At 45.6% G+C, this 19,034-nt stretch overlaps 1 protein-coding gene across 8 annotated transcripts in view; it reads left to right on the forward strand.

The window, feature by feature from the left end:
* Positions 1–19,034, forward strand: part of UNC5D (unc-5 netrin receptor D) — a 930,366-nt gene that overhangs the window by 901,951 nt on the left and 9,381 nt on the right. For 7 of the 8 annotated variants that reach the window (XM_077263128.1, XM_077263129.1, XM_077263131.1 and 4 more), the window contains one exon: positions 4,510–4,688. In XM_077263128.1, the coding sequence (XP_077119243.1) occupies positions 4,510–4,688 (179 nt within the window). Of the gene's footprint in view, positions 1–4,509; positions 4,689–6,993; positions 7,377–19,034 lie in introns of those variants that run through there. The other variant, XM_077263136.1, reaches the window with a different exon arrangement.

Consider the following 19,034-nt stretch of genomic DNA (forward strand, 5'->3'; position numbering starts at 1 on the left):
TCTCCCCTGACCTCTGGCATCAACAAGGCATTTCCGCCCACAGAACTGCCGCTCACTGGATTTTTTTTCTTTTTCGGACCATTCTCTGTAAACCCTAGAGATGGTTGTGCGTGAAAATCCCAGTAGATCAGCAGTTTCTGAAATACTCAGACCAGCCCTTCTGGCACCAACAACCATGCCACGTTCAAAGGCACTCAAATCACCTTTCTTCCCCATACTGATGCTCGGTTTGAACTGCAGGAGATTGTCTTGACCATGTCTACATGCCTAAATGCACTGAGTTGCCGCCATGTGAATGGCTGATTAGAAATTAAGTGTTAACAAGAAGTTGGACAGGTGTACCTAATAAAGTGGCCAGTGAGTGTATATATATATATATATATATATATATATATATATATATATGTATATATATATATATATATATATATATATATATATATATATATATACAGGACCACAGTCCACACATCATGATACCCTCCAATCTAGTAAAAATATTAGACTGTAATTTTTTACATGTGGAAAATTATTCAATGTCACATGTTCATTAGTGGCAAACGTATTTTAACATTTAATATTAGCAGATAATTTAAAGGTGAAATTAGAGTCTTGTGCTTGGCATTCCATTCATTGATATCAGGAGTGCATGGGCTACCTGTGTTGTTTACAGAACCGGGGTCTATCAAAATTTGATCTTCACAACACATTAGTGGAAGTGTATCATGGAAGGAACACAAATGAATTCTGAGGACCTCCTAGGAAGAGTTGCAGATTCTCATCAGGCTGGAAAAGGTTACATATCTGTCTCTAAAGAGTTTAGACTTAATCAATCCACAGCCAGACAGACTGCACAAATTGAGGATGCTCAAGACTATTAATACCTTCCCCATGTCACTTTATCACAAAAATCACCCCAACAGTAAGAAATGTAATTGTCCGCGAGGTAACAAAGGAAAGCAAGGTAGATTTGTTAACAATCTCATGTTTATGAGGCCCTGCTCACCATTCATTCAGGACAGGAGGACAGGAAAGAAGTGTGCCATGTTGGTTTTGGTATCTACTAATAAAAGGAGTAACTTAAAGCTTTAGAGCATGTAAGGGGGTGTGCAGGTGGCTGGTTTGAGCCCTGCATTCCTGTGCATGCCTACCTAATGAAACCGGGTACGTTTTGTGTTTTCTGTGTGCCCTGTGAAGTTTATGATAGTTGACACTGTGTAATATGATAATGGCTGACACTGTTCTGATATCTGTGTGTTAGGGACAGGAATAGGGACAGGCAGTGGTAGGTCAGTATTGGTAAGGGTTATGGCAGTGTAGTTGCAGGTTAGTGTTAAGGGGGCACTGTAGAGTAAGAGATTAGATTGTGTTAAGAACCGGTTTCAGTCAGAGTAGTGACAGTTGAGAAAGGGGGCCGAGCCAGTGTAGGGGAGAGTGCTGGGGATGGAGGTTGCGGTTCCCGAGATCGGACATCTGCATACAAGGTCTGGGGCTTTGGGGTCTCAGGCAAAAGACTAAAGGCAGGAATGTCCATGACAGTGGGCCTATTCTCAGGGTTGCAGCGGCTGGACGACACGGGAAGAAGTCGCAGCGGTGGAGGAGGATACCGACAGCAGCAAAGCAATCACAGTGGAGCTGCCGGTGAGTGTCGACTGTCCCTATTCCTGTCCCTAACACATAGATATCAGAACAGTGTCAGCCATTATCATATTACACAGTGTCAACTATCATAAACTACACAGGGCATACAGTAAACACAAAATGTGCCCGATTTCATTAGGTAGGCTTGCCCAAACCAGTCGCCTGCACACCCCCTTACAAGCACAATACAAAATTTGTAACAGAATCTCCAACTACCATATGGCAATGATAACATTTCTCTTGAGACAGAGAGGTCAATGGTAACCCTAAAGCACCAGGACCTATTTGCACCTGCTAGCTATGTTCTAGTACTAGTATGTGTAGATAACTTACTCACCTCTCATCTCAGTATTGTGAGACTTATCATCAGATTTTTAAACAATTGAAATAACAGCTGTGATAACAGCTGGCCATATCATTTTTTATGATTTTACAGAATCACATTAAAGGAATTATCTGAGTAGTGAATCTCCAAAATCTCTATGTCCCTCTTCCCCCCAGTAAAATAATACACCTACTGTATTTTTCTGACCATAAGACGCACTTTTTTCCTAAAAATTTGGGAGGAAAGTGTGGGTGCGTCTTATGGTAGGGATGTAGCATGTGGGGAGGGGGGCAGCAGCGAGTGGGATCGCACTGTTATCCCACTTCAGGAGGCAGAAAAATGTCCCCACTGCCGGAATCAGTGCTGGGGAAACCCTGTGGTCCCGATGATTAAGTGCAGTGAATATTCATTAGCTGCATCCCTGCCCACCTATCAGCTGAGTGGTGAGCAGGGAGCAGCAAATGAATACTGCACTTAAGCAGGGACACACATGGTTTCCTCAGCGCTGGATTCCTGCAGCAGCTGGGGAGATCTGTGTGTCCGGGGAAGGAGGAGGCAGCAGCAGCAGGGGCCAGGGGAGAGGAGATCGCTGCATATCTGCCTGGGCTGGATGCTGAGTGCTGTGCACAAGGAGGACCTGTGTGATGTCAGAAGTGGGCGGGCTGGAGCATCACATGGCAGCTCAGAACCCTCCATCTTCTTGACATCATCACAGGTCCTTCAGACTCCCCACTAGAATCTGCAGGCTTCCTCTTATAACCTGTGCTGTGGAAAGGCAACAAGAGGGAGGGCTCTGTGTGTGCAGTCATGGGATGCATTTACCTTACCACAGTGGCTGGCTGCCACAATTAAGAGGTTAGTCTTTTCAAAACACAATAAAGCACTCTGCCACTCCTTTGGTGAACTATAACTCCCAGCATGTCATAGGATCTGCAGGACATGCTGGGAGTTATAGTTCTCCCATGGGATTTTAAAGCAGCAGTCCAGTGTTATTTTGCAGTGCTGGAGTGATGCTTTTAATATAAGCCCTGTGCCCCCATTCTTATACTCACCCTCCAGCATCTTCATATAGTACTTCACAGACACCACACTGGTCCCGCAGCTTCCAACATAATAACATACTATTATATATAACAACACCACATATAATAGTATGTTATTTATGTTATTAAATATTTTACCACATTTTTTTGCTTCAAATATTTTTTTTCCCTATTTTCCACCTCTAATACCTGGGTGTGTCTTATAGTCCGGGGCGTCTTATAGTCCGAAAAATACGGTATTCTTACCTACGATGCTGGCATCGTTTCAGTGATTTAATCACTGGCTCTCCTGGGGATCACATGACATTATGTCACACGATCACTGCTGCCAGTCAACGCTGGCTCACTCTCCTCTCCTTCGGAGAAATCAAGGAGGAAATGAGAGAGCAGCCACAACTCTCACTTCCTCCAGATGTCAACTACATCCTTAGAAGAAAAGTGTCAGCCATTGATGAATGGTCACTAGTGTTGAGCGATACCGTCCGATACTTGAAAGTATCGGTATCGGAAAGTATCGGCCGATACCGGCAAAGTATCGGATCTAATCCGATACCGATACCCGATACCAATACAAGTCAATGGGACTCATGTATCGGACGGTATTCCTGATGGTTCCCAGGGTCTGAAGGAGAGGAAACTTAAAATACTGAATGCCTAGAAGGACCTGAAAATTACGTCACGGCTTGCTGTGATTGGTCGCGTCACGGCCACATGGGCGGCACGCGACCAATCAGAAGCCGTGACGTCACGGAAGGAAGGAAAAGCGCGCATTTTAAGCAAAGAACGCTGCCGGTTCCCTCGGTGCGGTCCAGGCTGCGTCGGAGAGGTGAGTATAGCAATATTTTTTATTTTAATTCTTTATTTTACACATTAATGTTGTATTTTACACATTAATGTTGTTTCGATACCGATACCCGATACCACAAAAGTATCGGATCTCGGTATCGGAATTCCGATACAGCAAATATCGGCCGATACCCGATACTTGCGGTATCGGAATGCTCAACACTAATGGTCACAGAGATCATGTGACAAAACAATGAGATCTCTAGGAGAGCAAGTGCCGACACCACTGGAATGGTGCTGATATCGCAGGTAAGTATAGGTGATATTATTTTACTCTGGGGAGACAGAAATTCAGAAGGGGTTGTCCGAGTAGTGGTCAACACCTTTTTGATACATTAAAGGGAATCTGTCACCTCCTGGAACGTATATATGCTATTATTATGGGCATACAGGTGATAGGATTGTTAAAATAGTCCTAGCTGTATGCCTCACAGCTGTTGTCTTGTTGCTGAGAAACCAACACCCAATGTGACAACTAGAAGGATCCAACCCATGCCCCTTGTACCGTGTTCACCACGCTCCAGGTGTCACATTGACATCTTTTCACAGGTGTTGAATGTTTTTTTTACACTGGAATGTTTTACATGACCAATATAGTAGTATTAATTCCTATTTAGCTACTCTAATTAGCATCTCTTGTTAATTTCCATGCAGAATGAGCGTGAAACCATAGCTTTCTTTGCACCAGAGGACAGCAATTTCCTGGCACACACTGGTCCGAAAGCCTTCAAGATCCCACACTCCATCAGGCAGCGGATATGCGCAACGTTCGACACACCTAACTCCAAAGGAAAGGACTGGCAGCTGTTAGCACAGAAACTTTCTATAAACAGGTGAGTGATTTTGTATTGCACCCTGCACTTCTTATCTTGAGCTACAGTACATGGCACTCTGGTGTTATAAAATATTCTTACCTGATACCCAGTGGAAGGTGCATTTCACCTCTCAGCTCTTTTTGTATAGGACATCTTAGGCTATGTTCCCATATTCTGTGAATTTTGATGCTGCGTATTATTGCTGCATCAAAAGCGCATTATCTTACTGTTCCAGAAAAGTAGATGGGAGTTATAGAAATGTCCTGCCCACTGTGCTTCTTTTAATGTGTAAAATGTCAGTTTCCCTTGCGGGTTTGCTGAGTTTTCTGGTCAGAATTTCCCTTTAGACTTGCATTAGGTGCGGAAATTCCACAAGTATACAACGCACATGCTTTTTAAGTGTGTTTCCACTTTGAAAACGCATAAAAAACGCATGCAATCTGCACCTAAGTTTATCAAAAAGTTCTGTCAAAGCCAAATACCTGGAAGTTTCTAAAACAAAGTAGCTTTATTTAAATCATGGCACACCAACAAGAGGGAAAAACCGCTGCATCAAAACTACAATAAAAACGCATGTTAAAAAATGCTAGTAAGGTAACATAAATAAAAGGTTGGGAAATTTTGCAGAAATTCTGCAACATCAAAAACGCACCAATATCTCATGGTGGGAACATAGCCTTACAGGTATGGTCTACTTTCGGCACATGGTAGATTAGTGGAATTTTCCACCCGGCAGGTGGAATTTTATTTTATTATTATTATTATCATTATTATTACTCAGCATGCTACCAAATCAAAATTCTGGTTAAAGGGGATGTGCAGTATAGAAAGCCTATCTTCACATACCCAATTAGAGAAATGAATATTGGGACACCCCTCACGCCCTCTCGTGGTGCCAGTTATGAGGAGCCATTGTAAAGAACATCTCTCACTCTGAAGAACAAGCCCTTTCCTACATTTTAGAGACACTGACTTGATATGGCACAGTGTAATGCCGAATGGGTGGCGTTGCAGGACAAATGAAACACTTTGTATAAATCACTCTTCCCTTCACATAACAGATGGTCCCTGTTGGCCTTAACATGATGACACTTTTTGATCAATTTATTTTTAGGGGATCCTTCCAAAAATTATGGATTGTTCAAAGCAAGGAGCCTCTTTAATACGGCTATGAGTAGTTGTCTATTACAGCATGTTGCTTTATTTTGTAGCTGGGTTGCCATAGATTACTGTGATAATTTATTTCCTGCAGGGGGATGGCCAAATCAGTACATTCTCTTGAACCGACTCTGTAACATGTTAAAGGGAGTGTGTCTCCTCACAAAACACTATTTAATTGTAGATATAGGGTTAGTCTGCAGACAAATAGTCTGGTCTCCTTACTTAAAGGGGTTGTCCACTACTAGGATAACCCTTTATTAAACTAATTGTTTGGCCCCAATAAAATAATAATGCCTATACTCACTTCTCGTGCTGGTGCCATTCCCGTGGTGTCGGCACTTGATCTCCCCGCGGCTGTGATGCCATGTTATGACGTGATGCCGGCGCCCAATCAGCACTGCGTCACTGTCTCCGCCTTCTGACAAACTGAACATGAAGAGGAAGTCCAGGCAGTAGCTCATCTCGAACTTTCTCTTCATGCTCAGTTTGTCTGAAGAGGGAGACAGTGACGCTAGCACTGATTGTGTGACGGAAATCACATGTCATTCCACCATATAATTGCCGCGGGACTGCGAGCGGCGACACCGCATGGGAGGTGAGTATAGGCTTTATTATTTTATCAGGACTGAACATTTAGTTTAAGAAGGGGTTGAACTAGTAGTGGACAACCCTTTTAAAACGGGGGGTTACCAAGAGAAAATTAACTTATTTCTTCCTGGGTGCTGCCAGCTTTCAATCATGGGGGGTGCACTGTCAACATTCACTTCACTGCTCACTGTCCTGCGACCAGTGGAAGATGTCAGCAGTGAGATCAGTAAAGATGAATCTTTATTAACACCTCCTTGGTCTGTGAGACTGATGAAAAGACATCTGTACAGAGCAGGAACTATCCGTCTAGTGTAAAGGCCTAATGACCAGTGGACATGATTTTAATTTTTTAATGCAGATAGCGATATCAAAATGTAATTAAAATATTATAAAACATTAAAAAAATATATATTTTACATAAAAACCTGATTTAAACAATAGATCTGTCCCTTGATGTACTTTCCTTAATAGTTACTGCTGTAGATGAAAACATATGTCCCCCATAATAAACCGTTCAGCATATGTATTCATAATGTGTTTTAATCACCCACTGACAAGTATCTTTTCCTTCTAGGTACATAGCAGAATTAGGCTTGTGGCCATCGAGAGCAGACGTTCATTTTCTTTTGTGTGCAATGAAAATAGGGCACTCGCTGAATAAGAATATTTACAGCAAGACGTCTATAGACATATAGACTTGTATGACCGGAGGGCATTACCACCCACAGGAGCTTACAATCTAAGTTCTATTTGAAATAATTTTTCAGGGCAACATTTTTTAATCTATAAGAATCATAATGAAGACATTCTGTATTCTGCAACCCCTCCCAAATCATTTATATATATTCGTGCCTCAAGGCCAAACCTGATGAAGGCAATATTAATGGTTGAGCTTTATTACTAAGCTTTCCTTTGGGGGATTCTAATGAACACATCCTGTTGCTGAAAAAAAATGAGATTTATTCTGCCTCCCAGCTTTGGAATACATACATAAATAAAGAGTTCTTTCATACAGGCAAATCTATGGATCAGTGTTGATGATGGATAAATTGTAATCCAGACCTCTAGCACTGAAATTCCAAGAGAATTGTAAGGTGCACGTTTCTGACATATAGGGGCTGAAAGATGCTGAAATCCTTAAGTTATGGGTATGTAAATCTGCTGTTATGTATATTATATGAATAATTGCCTACTTTATAATCTGGCATGAATTCCATAAAGAAATTATTTTTCTCTAAGGCAGCACTCTACTTCAGCTCCTTGCAGTATCAGGAAAGAGTCTCCCATGAAAAAAAATGCATTGATAATGCAGCATCCAATGGAACATACCTATGCCTCTATATGAAATTGGAGCCAGACCCAGCACCCATATGTTAAGTTGCAGTTCAGTAATCCATGTGTTTGCATTTACAACTCAAGAGCCCATATGCATAATATACTTAGCACTTTAGGCCTTAGGGTACCGTCACACAGTGCCATTTTCATCGCTACGACGGCACGATTCGTGACGTTGCAGCGTCGTATGATTATCGCTCCAGCGTCGTAGACTGCGGTCACACGTTGCAATACACGGCGCTGGAGCGATAATTTCATGACGTATTTGCGATGTAGAAGCCGTTGGTTACTGTGCGCACATCGTATACAACCTGTGTCACACGATGCAAACATGCTGCCACAGCGGGACACTAGACGACGAAAGAAAGTTTCAAACGATCTGCTACGACGTACGATTCTCAGCGGGGATCCGGATCGCAGTAGCGTGTCAGACACAACGATATCGTAACGATATCGCTAGAACGTCACGAATCGTGCCGTCGTAGCGATGAAAATGGCACTGTGTGACGGTACCCTAAGGCACATCAACTGGTCACACCCTCTAATGGTATTTCAAACTGAAAGTGCCCATATCCTTCAGATAGTAGGAAAGGACCCCATACACATTAGATTAATGGTGGCCAAACCTGCTGATATCATTAGGTTCGCCAACAGTCTATGATTGATAAGGAATATAAAGATTCAGTTTGTCTCATTTTTGAACTAGTGATCCTTTTGTTCTCTAGAGATAAGTCACTGCCAGAGATGTCTGGCAGCAAATCTTACAGAGAAAGCACAAGGATGCTAAGCATAGCAAGCACACTTTTTACAGATACATTGGCGTGAGATATCTACCAGCTTTATAACTCACCAAAACCATCGTTTGACTGACAGCTATCTAAAGTGAATAGGCATTTTAGTCAAAATTTGTTTGCCTGACATATGTGGCCTTATGCAGACAGCTGTATTTTCAGTCTTTATGTTGTCCATGGTTGCAACACACAGCAAAATCAACCTATAATCATCTATTATCAAATAAAATAAGTTAAGGTTTACTGCATGTATAGTACTACTGTATCAGAATCACCATTGGTACATAAATACATTAAAATAACCAACATCAGCACAAGAATACAGCACCAGAACTACAATCAGTACATGAATATTGTACCAGAACTATCATCAGTACATTAATATATCACCAGAAACATTATCAGGATGTGAATACAGCACCAGAACCAACATCAGTACATGAATACTTCAACAAAATAACCAATAGTACATGAATACAACATCAGAACCACCATTAGTACATCAATACATTACCAGATCTATCATCAGTACACGAATATATAGGCAGAACTATCATCAATACATGGACACAGCACCATGCTTAGTACAGCGATCAATTGCAATGTCATGTCAGTCTCACCCATGTACAATTGTATTGCATAAATCTATAACTCCCAGTATGTCCTTAACAATTGTAAGATGATGAGATGTTGGGAATTGTTATCAGCCATGCAGGAACCACAGTACTGATTATGCAAGCAGTAACACTTTTAAACATTTCAAAAGTAACTTAATGTTTTGGGAGATATATTATTATGTTTTAGTCCTTTAGTTCTGAGCAGATTGGAAGGGTCTCGGTCCTTATTGATTGCTTCAAACTCATCTTAAAAGTGTGTAGTTCAGGAGACAGAAGCCTATGACTTTCCATTGCATCCATACTCTGCTGTGTGTGTTCCTGTCTCCTCGCTAAGTGGTATTTTGAACAAATGCTGATGGTCTCACGACTCGATCCTCCTCTGATCTGCTCAGAATAGACCTAACACATAAAAAAATCTCAAAACTTTTGTTACTTTTTAAGATACATTTACATTTACACAATTATGGGCCTATCTAAACAGGTTATCTATCACCTGATTCATGAGTGATTATATTGTTACTAGCTATTGAACCCGTTCTACGCCCGGGTGGCGAGCATTTATATTGGTATATGGTCTCCATCCTGGTATGTGCTGCTCCCATCTTGCTCTCCCATCCTGTCATGTGCTGCTCCATCCTGCGCCCCATCCTGTCATGTGCTGCTCCATCCTGAGTCCTCATCCTGTCATGTGCTCCCATCCTGCGCCCCCATCCTGTCATATGCTGCTCCATCCTACACCCCCATCCTGTCATGTGTGTGCCCCCATTCTGTCATGTGCTGCTCCCATCCTGTGCCCCCAATCTGTCATGTGCTGCTCCCATCCTGTCATGTGCTCCCATCCTGCGCCCCATCCTGTCATGTGCTCCCATCCTACACCCCCATCCTGTCATGTGTGCGCCCCCATTCTGTCATGTGCTGCTCCCATTGTGTGCAATCATTCTGTCATGTGCTGCTCCCATCCCGCGCCCCCATTCTGTCATGTGCTGCTCCCGTCCCGTGCCCCCATTCTATCATGTGCTGCTCCCATCCTGCGCCCCCATTCTGTTGTAATGTGCTGCACCCATTCTGCCTGTTCCTGTTTCCATTCTGCCATATGTTGCTCCCATCTTTCTCTCTCCGGCTCTACTGCCCACGGGCGGCTGTGCTGGGTGTGGGCGGCTGTGCGTGGCTGTGCTGAGTGCGGGCGGCTGTGTGTGGCTGTGCTGAGTGCGGGAAGCTGTGCATGGCTGTGCTGAGTGCGGGAGGCTGTGCGTGGCTGTGCTGAGTGTGGGCGGCTGTGCGTGGCTGTGCTGAGTGTGGGCAGCTGTGCTTGGCTGTGCTGAGTGCGGGCGGCTGTGCGTGGCTGTGCTGAGTGCGGGCGGCTGTGCGTGTCTGTGCTGAGTGCGGGCGGCTGTGCGTGGCTGTGCTGAGTGCGGGCGGCTGTGCGTGGCTGTGCTGAGTGCGGGCGGCTGTGCGTGGCTGTGTTGAGTACGGGCGGCTGTGTGTGGCTGTGCTGAGTGCGGGCAGCTGTGCGTGGCTGTGCTAAGTGCGGGCGGCTGTGCATGGCTGTGCTGAGAGTGGGCGGCTGTGCGTGGCGGTGCTGAGTGCGGGCGGCTGTGCATGGCGGTGCTGAGTGCGGGCAGCTGTGCGTGGCGGTGCTGAGTGTGGGCGGTTGTGCGGGGCTGTGCTGAGTGCGGGCAGCTGTGCGTGGCGGTGGTGAGTGCGGGCGGCTGTGCGTGGCTGTGCCGAGTGCGGGCGGCTGTGCTCAGTGCAGGCAGCTGTGCGTGGCGGCTGTGCGTGGCTGTGCTGAGTGCGGGCGGCTGTGCATGGCTGTGCTGAGTGCGGGCGGCTGTGCGTGGCTGTGCTGAGTGCGGGCGGCTGTGCGTGGCGGTGCTGAGTGCGGGCGGCTGTGCGTGGCTGTGCTGAGTGCGGGCGGCTGTGCGTGGCTGTGCTGAGTGTGGGCGGCTGTGCGTGGCTGTGGTGAGTGCGGGCGGCTGTGCGTTGCGGTGCTGAGTGCGGGCGGCTGTGCGTGGCTGTGCTGAGTGCGGGCGGCTGTGCGTGGCTGTGCTGAGTGTGGGCGGCTGTGCGTGGCTGTGGTGAGTGCGGGCGGCTGTGCGTGGCTGTGCTGAGTGTGGGCGGCTGTGCGTGGCTGTGGTGAGTGCGGGCGGCTGTGCGTTGCGGTGCTGAGTGCGGGCGGCTGTGCGTGGCTGTGCTGAGTGCGGGCGGCTGTGCGTGGCTGTGCTGAGTGTGGGCGGCTGTGCGTGGCTGTGGTGAGTGCGGGCGGCTGTGCGTGGCGGTGCTGAGTGCGGGCGGCTGTGCTCGGCTGTGCTGAGTGCGGGCGGCTGTGCGTGGCTGTGCTGAGTGTGGGCGGCTGTGCGTGGCTGTGGTGAGTGCGGGCGGCTGTGCGTTGCGGTGCTGAGTGCGGGCGGCTGTGCGTGGCTGTGCTGAGTGCGGGCGGCTGTGCGTGGCTGTGGTGAGTGCGGGCGGCTGTGCGTGGCGGTGCTGAGTGCGGGCGGCTGGGCGTGGCGGTGCTGAGTGCGGGTGGCTGTGCGTGGCGGTGCTGAGTGCGGGCGGCTGTGCGTGGCTGTGGTGAGTGCGGGCGGCTGTGCGTGGCTGTGGTGAGTGCGGGCGGCTGTGCGTGGCTGTGGTGAGTGCGGGCGGCTGTGCGTGGCTGTGGTGAGTGCGGGCGGCTGTGCGTGGCTGTGGTGAGTGCTGGGGGCCTGAGCAGGCGGGGACACCGGCGCGCTGTGGGGGTCAGGTGCCGGAGTCGCCGCTAGCTCAGGCCCCCAGCACTTGCTATACTTACCTGACTGTCCCGGTCCACTGCTGCGTGCCGCTTCATCCTCCACATCCTCTGGCTGTGACTGTTCAGTCAGAGGGCGGCGCGCATTAAGCGCGTCATCGTGCCCTCTGAACTGAATGTCACAGGCAGAGGATGGAGCAGCGCGCATCGGTCGAACGGGACAGTCAGGTAAATATAGCATACTCACCCCCTCCTGGCTGGTACCTGCTTCTCTGTTGGAGATTGCGGTGTGCGTTCAGTTCTTACGCATACCGCGATCTCCTGGGAGCGTCACTCTGTGGGGTCCAGACTGCGCCGGCGCTTGCGCTTGCGCAGTCTATAAAGGCTTCGGACAGAGTGACGCTCCCAGCGTTATATTATAGATGTCTCGTGATACCTGTGGCCAGTTAGCAGCCACTTCACTAGCCACTCCTTCAGACTAATCAGACATCTAAAGGAAATGAGAGCTGCGGGTGCTCCTGACTTCCTCTGGATTTCTGATTTGTTCGAAGGAGAAGTGCCTGCTAATTGTCTGCATGGATTGCTGACATAACAATATCACGTGAGCCCCAAGAGAGACAGTGCCAACACTGCTCAAATGGCGCCAACACTGGAGGTGAGGATATGTGTTATTATTTTACTAAGTGGCAATACAGGGATTGAGAAGGGTTTGACAGAGCAGTGTAGAACCTATTTAATTGGTCTATTACCACAGTACATATACCGTTATAAGTGTCCCACACTAACTATATGCTAAAAAGCAAAATCCAGTCCAATGTCATTAATTAATTGGTCTTGGGTCTGCGCCTCTTCTATCTGCAGAATCGCCATCATCCTGCCTTCTTCTATGTGCACAATGTTTCTTACATCATCTACAGGTCCCTGCCTATCTTGCTTCTGGTCAGTTGAAGCTCAGCCCTCTGCAGGCACAAATTGCTCAGCCATGGGCAGAGCAGAGTCTTGAAATGTCCATTTGAGTGCACCAACTTAACCTTCAGTTCATAGGTGCGGGAGCATTACAGGACTTTGAATTGCTGTTACTAAAGCAGAGCACGTGCACCTGTGAAGGCCGGTGCAACAGTGCAGGCGCAAAATTTGTCAAGATCTGTGGATGACATAGGACACATCATTCACATCAATTAAGGCAGGAGGATGGTGATTCTGCTGTTAGAGGAGGTTGAGTCACCAGACTACTGTCACGCATTTGACATGATTGTGCTCGTCAGCACACAGCTCAAGGGACTGGCAAAAGGTGTGTTTTGGGGATAAACTGGGAAGTTGGAGTCTTGTATACAGGTTGATGAACTGTAGTAATAGACCAGATAAATGAGGTGCTTTAGCTTATATTGAGAAAACCTGGTGACAAGTTGTTTTTGAATAATGTTCTCAATTTGAACATGTTTAAGTTGAGTTGTTTGAAGATATCAAAGACAGAACTTGTCATCCTACTGATAATTGCTTTACTCTTATTGTGAATGTCAAGTAATCTGTCGTATACATGCCCCTATCTACCAAGGAATAATATTTTATTTTACTCTGTAGTTCTTAATATTAACTATAACTAAAATGATTGTTGGCAAAAAGAAGAGCCTGATATGGGACCGCAGAGAAGCTGAACTTACGCCATGTGTAGTAGTCACACACCATTTCTGCCATCAACCAACCATAAGGCAGAGCTACCTATAGTTTTGAGCCTATCTCCCCTTATAGAAAATCTAGCTCCGGTCTGGAAAAATAAGCTACAAAATAAATTATCTAGAATAGCTCAATATTTTCTTTGGGCTAATTTTGCCTGAACTAACCACCTGGATTGATGGCTGGGTATTTCTACACATATTAATGGACGCCATTTTCTGCCAAAAGTAAGATTAGGTATAATCTTGAGATTTACCCTTTATGGTCCAGTGTCTATAAGACACACATCTAAGCCTTGCTCTTTATCTCTAAAAATACAGAAGATACAGGTAATAAAAGTACAGAACACGGGCAAATAAATGCTTTCTGCACATAGTAATCTGCCTCACCTCCATCCAAACACTTTTCTTAGTCTGCAGGTTTCTAAAAACCCAATTTTAGCTTGTGCTTCGATCTGGCCTTTTATCTTCCTACTTACAGGCACAGTAACACAGTACAGCTTGTTTCCATTTGAACAGTGCCCGCTTTGAAAAATAACATTGCCAAGATGTTTGTGATGGGAATAGCTTGCAGCTCAAGTGGCCCTACTGCCGCTTTGACATTTCGCTCTGCGATTTGATTATTTCCTGTATTCTTTTTGTCACTGGGTGAGCATTTTTTTTAAAGAAAAATAGTCACAGCTGTCTCCCTAAAAGGAGCGGAGAAAGAGAGTCTTAGAAAATTGTGCCTGCTTGCCTTTTCAGCGAGCGGCAGGCAGAGTGCAGATCACCCAGTAGTCATACATTTGCTCAGCAGAAATGTCTTCAAGGGCCAGCAGCCTTTCCTGCATGGTATTATTCACATTTTCTAATCTGCCGGTGGGTTATAAATTCTCCAAATTCGAGCTGTGCACCTGCTGTAATAATGACAGTTCAGGGCTCTCAATTATATGTCTGTATGGAGGAGATGAAGCCAGAGGAGCTGGACAAGTATACTGTGCAACTGGCAGCAAAATCTATAGGTGATGTCAAGGTAATTTGGGTTGAACTTAAAACTTCATGGTCTTTGGCTGAAAGCAGCAAATGACTAATATTGTAAAAATGTAATTCTTAAAAGTAAATTGCAGCCACTTGACGCACTCTCAAACAGCCTCAATCTTCGCAGTCAGCCACACTTTGCGAGTCACAATCATTCTGCAAAAATAAAGGAGAAATCGATTACCCAACCTGGCGTGGTGTACAGACTGTAAACATGGATGTATAGCACAGATCTTAGCATGAATCTCATTTAGGCTAGGGAAGTGGTCCCCAATCTTTCTGACCTTGAGAGTCACATTCAGCTCTGAGAGAGAGTTGTGAGATACAACCAGCTTACGCCCACCTCAAAGTAGTGGCATCCAAAGCCCCCATTATGGGTATAACAATAACCAAAGCTTTTCCACAGAAATCACCCTGAAGCAGTATACCAAGATCCAGGGGTTCCCACAATTCAGTATTCTCCCATCAAGCACTTCCACCACACTGTCACATCCAGTTTCAAGCACCTCCTCTGATAGGTAGTATCATTCTGATTCCAGCTTACCATACTTAAATTATCTCCAAACCCCCAATATCAGAATATGTGCATTCAGATCTCCTGTTCAGGGCTGCTCACAAAATTCACCATTTTGAGATGTGCTCTTCACACCTGTTTGGTAGACCTAGAGTTATTGCACTAAGCTGGCAGACAGCCGCAAGCCACAATTCACTGGACAGCAAGCCACATGTGGTTCCCGAGCTACAGGAAGGGGACCCCTGGGCTAAGATCACACAAGCATATTTTCTCTCATTCAGGAGAATCGGGTCAATTATCACACTCTGATCAAATTCTGGTCAGAGTTTGATCAGAGTGCCAGCATAGTGTAATCCGACTCTCTCGGAAGGGGAGAATGTGGAGGAAAAATGTATCCATATTTTATATGCTGCTAGTGTTAGGGATGGCAAAACGCACCGAGTATATATATATATATATATATATATGTGTGTATTAATAGGTGCGTTGGCAACCCGGGGTCCACCGTGCAGGAGAGGAACCTGCTGCTGGCAAATGGCGGCGCTATATGGCGGTATAAGTGAACTCTGTTAACTCCACAGATTCGCTAGAAACAAGATGCTGTGCCCTGTTAACCTGTTAACCTCACAGAGGTACACAGCTACCAAACAGAGCAAAACTGTGGTCATGCAGTCAGAGAAACAGGCAAACAACTCCTCACCGGAGGTGCCGGTATTCTAGCGGCTTATTTCAGCCAATGCCCTGAATACACACATACAAACTCCTCGCCGGAGGTGCCGGTATTCTAGGGGTTTATTTCAGCCAAACCCTAACCACATCCAGATATGACCACACTGGCGCTGAGCTCATAGACTTTGGCTTGATACTAGCGCATGGCCGTGAGGCCATGCGAACCCTTTATAGCTGTAGAAGACAAGGACCTTCCAAGTGGTCCAATAGGAACTGCTACAGGTCATGAGTGTGTGACCCCCAACCTCCAATGAGAGGTCCTCCCGTGGGCATGCTCAGTGTGTGCAAAGCAGGACTTAGTCCCAGAAAAGCCTGCTCGCCGCAGACCAGTACTGGCTACAAAAGCAGAACCTGGAAAGGCAGCAGTAACCCATTGCACAGTATCAGGCTGAGCGAGATGCTGGGACCGACGTCTCCGCTGAGCAGGCTCCACTGCGTCTGATGCAGAATGGGAGACTGCAGCAGACATGGCTCGAGATTCCCCCTGTGCAGTGGCGGGAACTCGAGTCCTAACAGTTAGTCCCTGGAAATTGGATTGCAGTCAGGTGTCATCTGAGTACAGTCCATTGGTTTCCATGGACTCAATGACTTGCATGGCTGAGTGGAATGAGATTATCAGATCAAAGTCGGGCATACAGCCCGTCCAAAGAAAAAATATAGTGCGACCCGATGTTTTGTAAGATTACACTCGGACCATGTGCATGATCTCTTATGCAGCATAAAGATGTCATATCTAACCCATAATTAACATATATTCCCCTTACCCTCACTTTCATTTGTTGCCCTAGTCCTGGATCTATGTACCATTGTCAGGGTAGTGTGGCTTGTTAGCGATTGTAACCATAGGTGCTGAGGAGGCTAAAGGCCATTTTCTAAGTCATTGGGAGATCACTTATGGATCAACTAACGATAAAAACAAAAGGAACATGACATAAAGTGGCCATACACACTAGATAAACATTAGATGATTGGTACCATCCATGTAATCTGTATGGGGAGTCTTGACCGGCAAATGTTAAGGTAAAGAAGGGTTAGGTACAATGTGTTGGATTTCAACCATTCCTGATCTTTTCTTTTTAAGGGTCCTTTTACAGCTGTATTCTTAAAAAGAGTGCAGAAAGAGAGACTTAGAATATTGTGCCTGCTTACCATTTCTGTGAGCGACATACAGAATGCAGATCACACAGTAGTCATACAAGAGCCAGCAGCCTTTCCTGCATGGTATTATTGACACGTTCTAATCCGCATGTGGGCTATAAATGAAGAAAATCTGAGCATTTTCTCTTACATTCAGTAGTCCCCTCGGGATTTATGTCTGAACCTCCCAACAAAATGGAATTCAAGTGTATGCGCCTTAGGGGCCTTTGCCTATAATGGTGCAGACCGGGCTGCCGTGTGCACTGTCAAACATCATTTCTGGCTGAATGTGCCTGATTGAGGAGGACAGGTAGACGTGTTCCACCTCCAATAGGCGTATACAACCAAATCACGATTCGCTGGGGGTTCTAACTTCCTGACTCAGTGAGACCACTAAACATAGAAGAAAACACAATGTAAGAGGGGCCTAAGAAGATAATCTGCCGTCAGAGGTTTCTGGCAGAATCTATTTCTCCTCATGGAAAGCAAAAGTATGCTTGGCTAAGCAGGATGTGCATGTGTAAGGTGGAAAGAGGAGCAATAGCGTTTGGCAAATTAATATTTAACTGCCAGCTATCGAAAGCCCAGTTCTCATCATGTTTGGGATGGTCATTCAGAGTTTATAGGGTCATATTAGCCAGTGTCTTCTTGTGCTCTGTCTGCCCCAGGATATTCCAGGATTTAGCAAAATAGGATGGAAAGGCATAGTAGACTCCTGCCAGTTACAACGTTTACCCAGAATCGCAATTGTTTTTAACCTTGGATGTCTACAGGTGAAGAATGCCACTATACGTCATCCATCACAGACTCAATTTACAATATGTGGGGAGAAAAGAAGTGTAGAAACAGCCTTACTGCATATATAGATCCTATTACTACTATTGTATTTTATTCCTCCTCCCCCAGAGTGGTGAGCACTCGTCTGGAGGAAAGAATCATGACACATTTATTGGTGTGAAAAAATCTATCGAGGACGGATCAGCCAATTACTGCTATAATGTAAAAACCAGGGAACAAAGGTTCTTGAAAACGGTCATAATTAGTAGTAGCACCTGGCTATTAATTCCATATTCTGTCACATCATTGTCTTCTCAGGTTGTCACGATATTTATGATACCAGCTTGTGGGAGTTCTGAGGAACACAGGCTAGCTTGACCCTGACATTCCGGATTCTCTGGATTTACCGTGATCACGTTAAATACTCAGAAATCTTATATCACGGTCCTGTAAAGTTAGATGACAAGACTGGTTCATCTCTGAATTATTTTACTGTTTGCTGTAAATCAACTTTTTACACAACCATAACATTATTTTCACACAAGAATCCAAACCATATTTATTGAAAATGGGTTGTCATGGTAACATACCTTTGATTGACACCATGTGAATGCATTCGAGACGCAGATACGTAAGTGTTGCTTAATGATTTCTCACTCAGTTTTGCTTGCCCTACACTCCCTTAAATGGGTATTCTCAAGTTTGGAAGTTATCCCCTATCCATGGGAATGCAGAATAATTTCCCAATCACTGGGAGGTCCGACCAATCCCAAGTACCGGGCCTATGAAGAGCCCCATGTGAATGGAGAAGTGGCAGATCATGATCATGGCTGCTGCATTCCTTCTTAATAGGATTAAGGGATAGATGAACGCTGGTCTATGGCGCTTGAATAAAAATGAATGGAATGACAACACACATGATCAACCTGAGATTACGGATGAGTGGATCCGTGCAAGTTTGGGTTCTGGTACCCAACTCGAACATTATTCAAAACTTTGGTTTGGGCACCAGAACTTTTCAAAAACGTGAACCAGAACCCCATTATAAACAATAGGGATCCTGACATTGGATCTCTCTCTCCATTGCAACGGACTTCCAGGGAAAGTCCATGCTCGGCATATTTTTGGCACTGGACAGTAACTCTCCAGTACGAACACCAAACTTTAAAGTTTGCATCCGCTCATCCCTACCTGAGATCCATTCACACAGGGCTCTTTATAGCTGTGGGTTTGGGGATTAGTTGAATTCCCAGAAGTTTGACCCCAGTGATCGGGAAGTTATACATGAGGGTTTTGTTCGCCT

The sequence above is a fragment of the Ranitomeya variabilis genome, chromosome 5 (assembly GCF_051348905.1).
Source record: "Ranitomeya variabilis isolate aRanVar5 chromosome 5, aRanVar5.hap1, whole genome shotgun sequence".
Lineage (NCBI taxonomy): Eukaryota > Metazoa > Chordata > Amphibia > Anura > Dendrobatidae > Ranitomeya > Ranitomeya variabilis.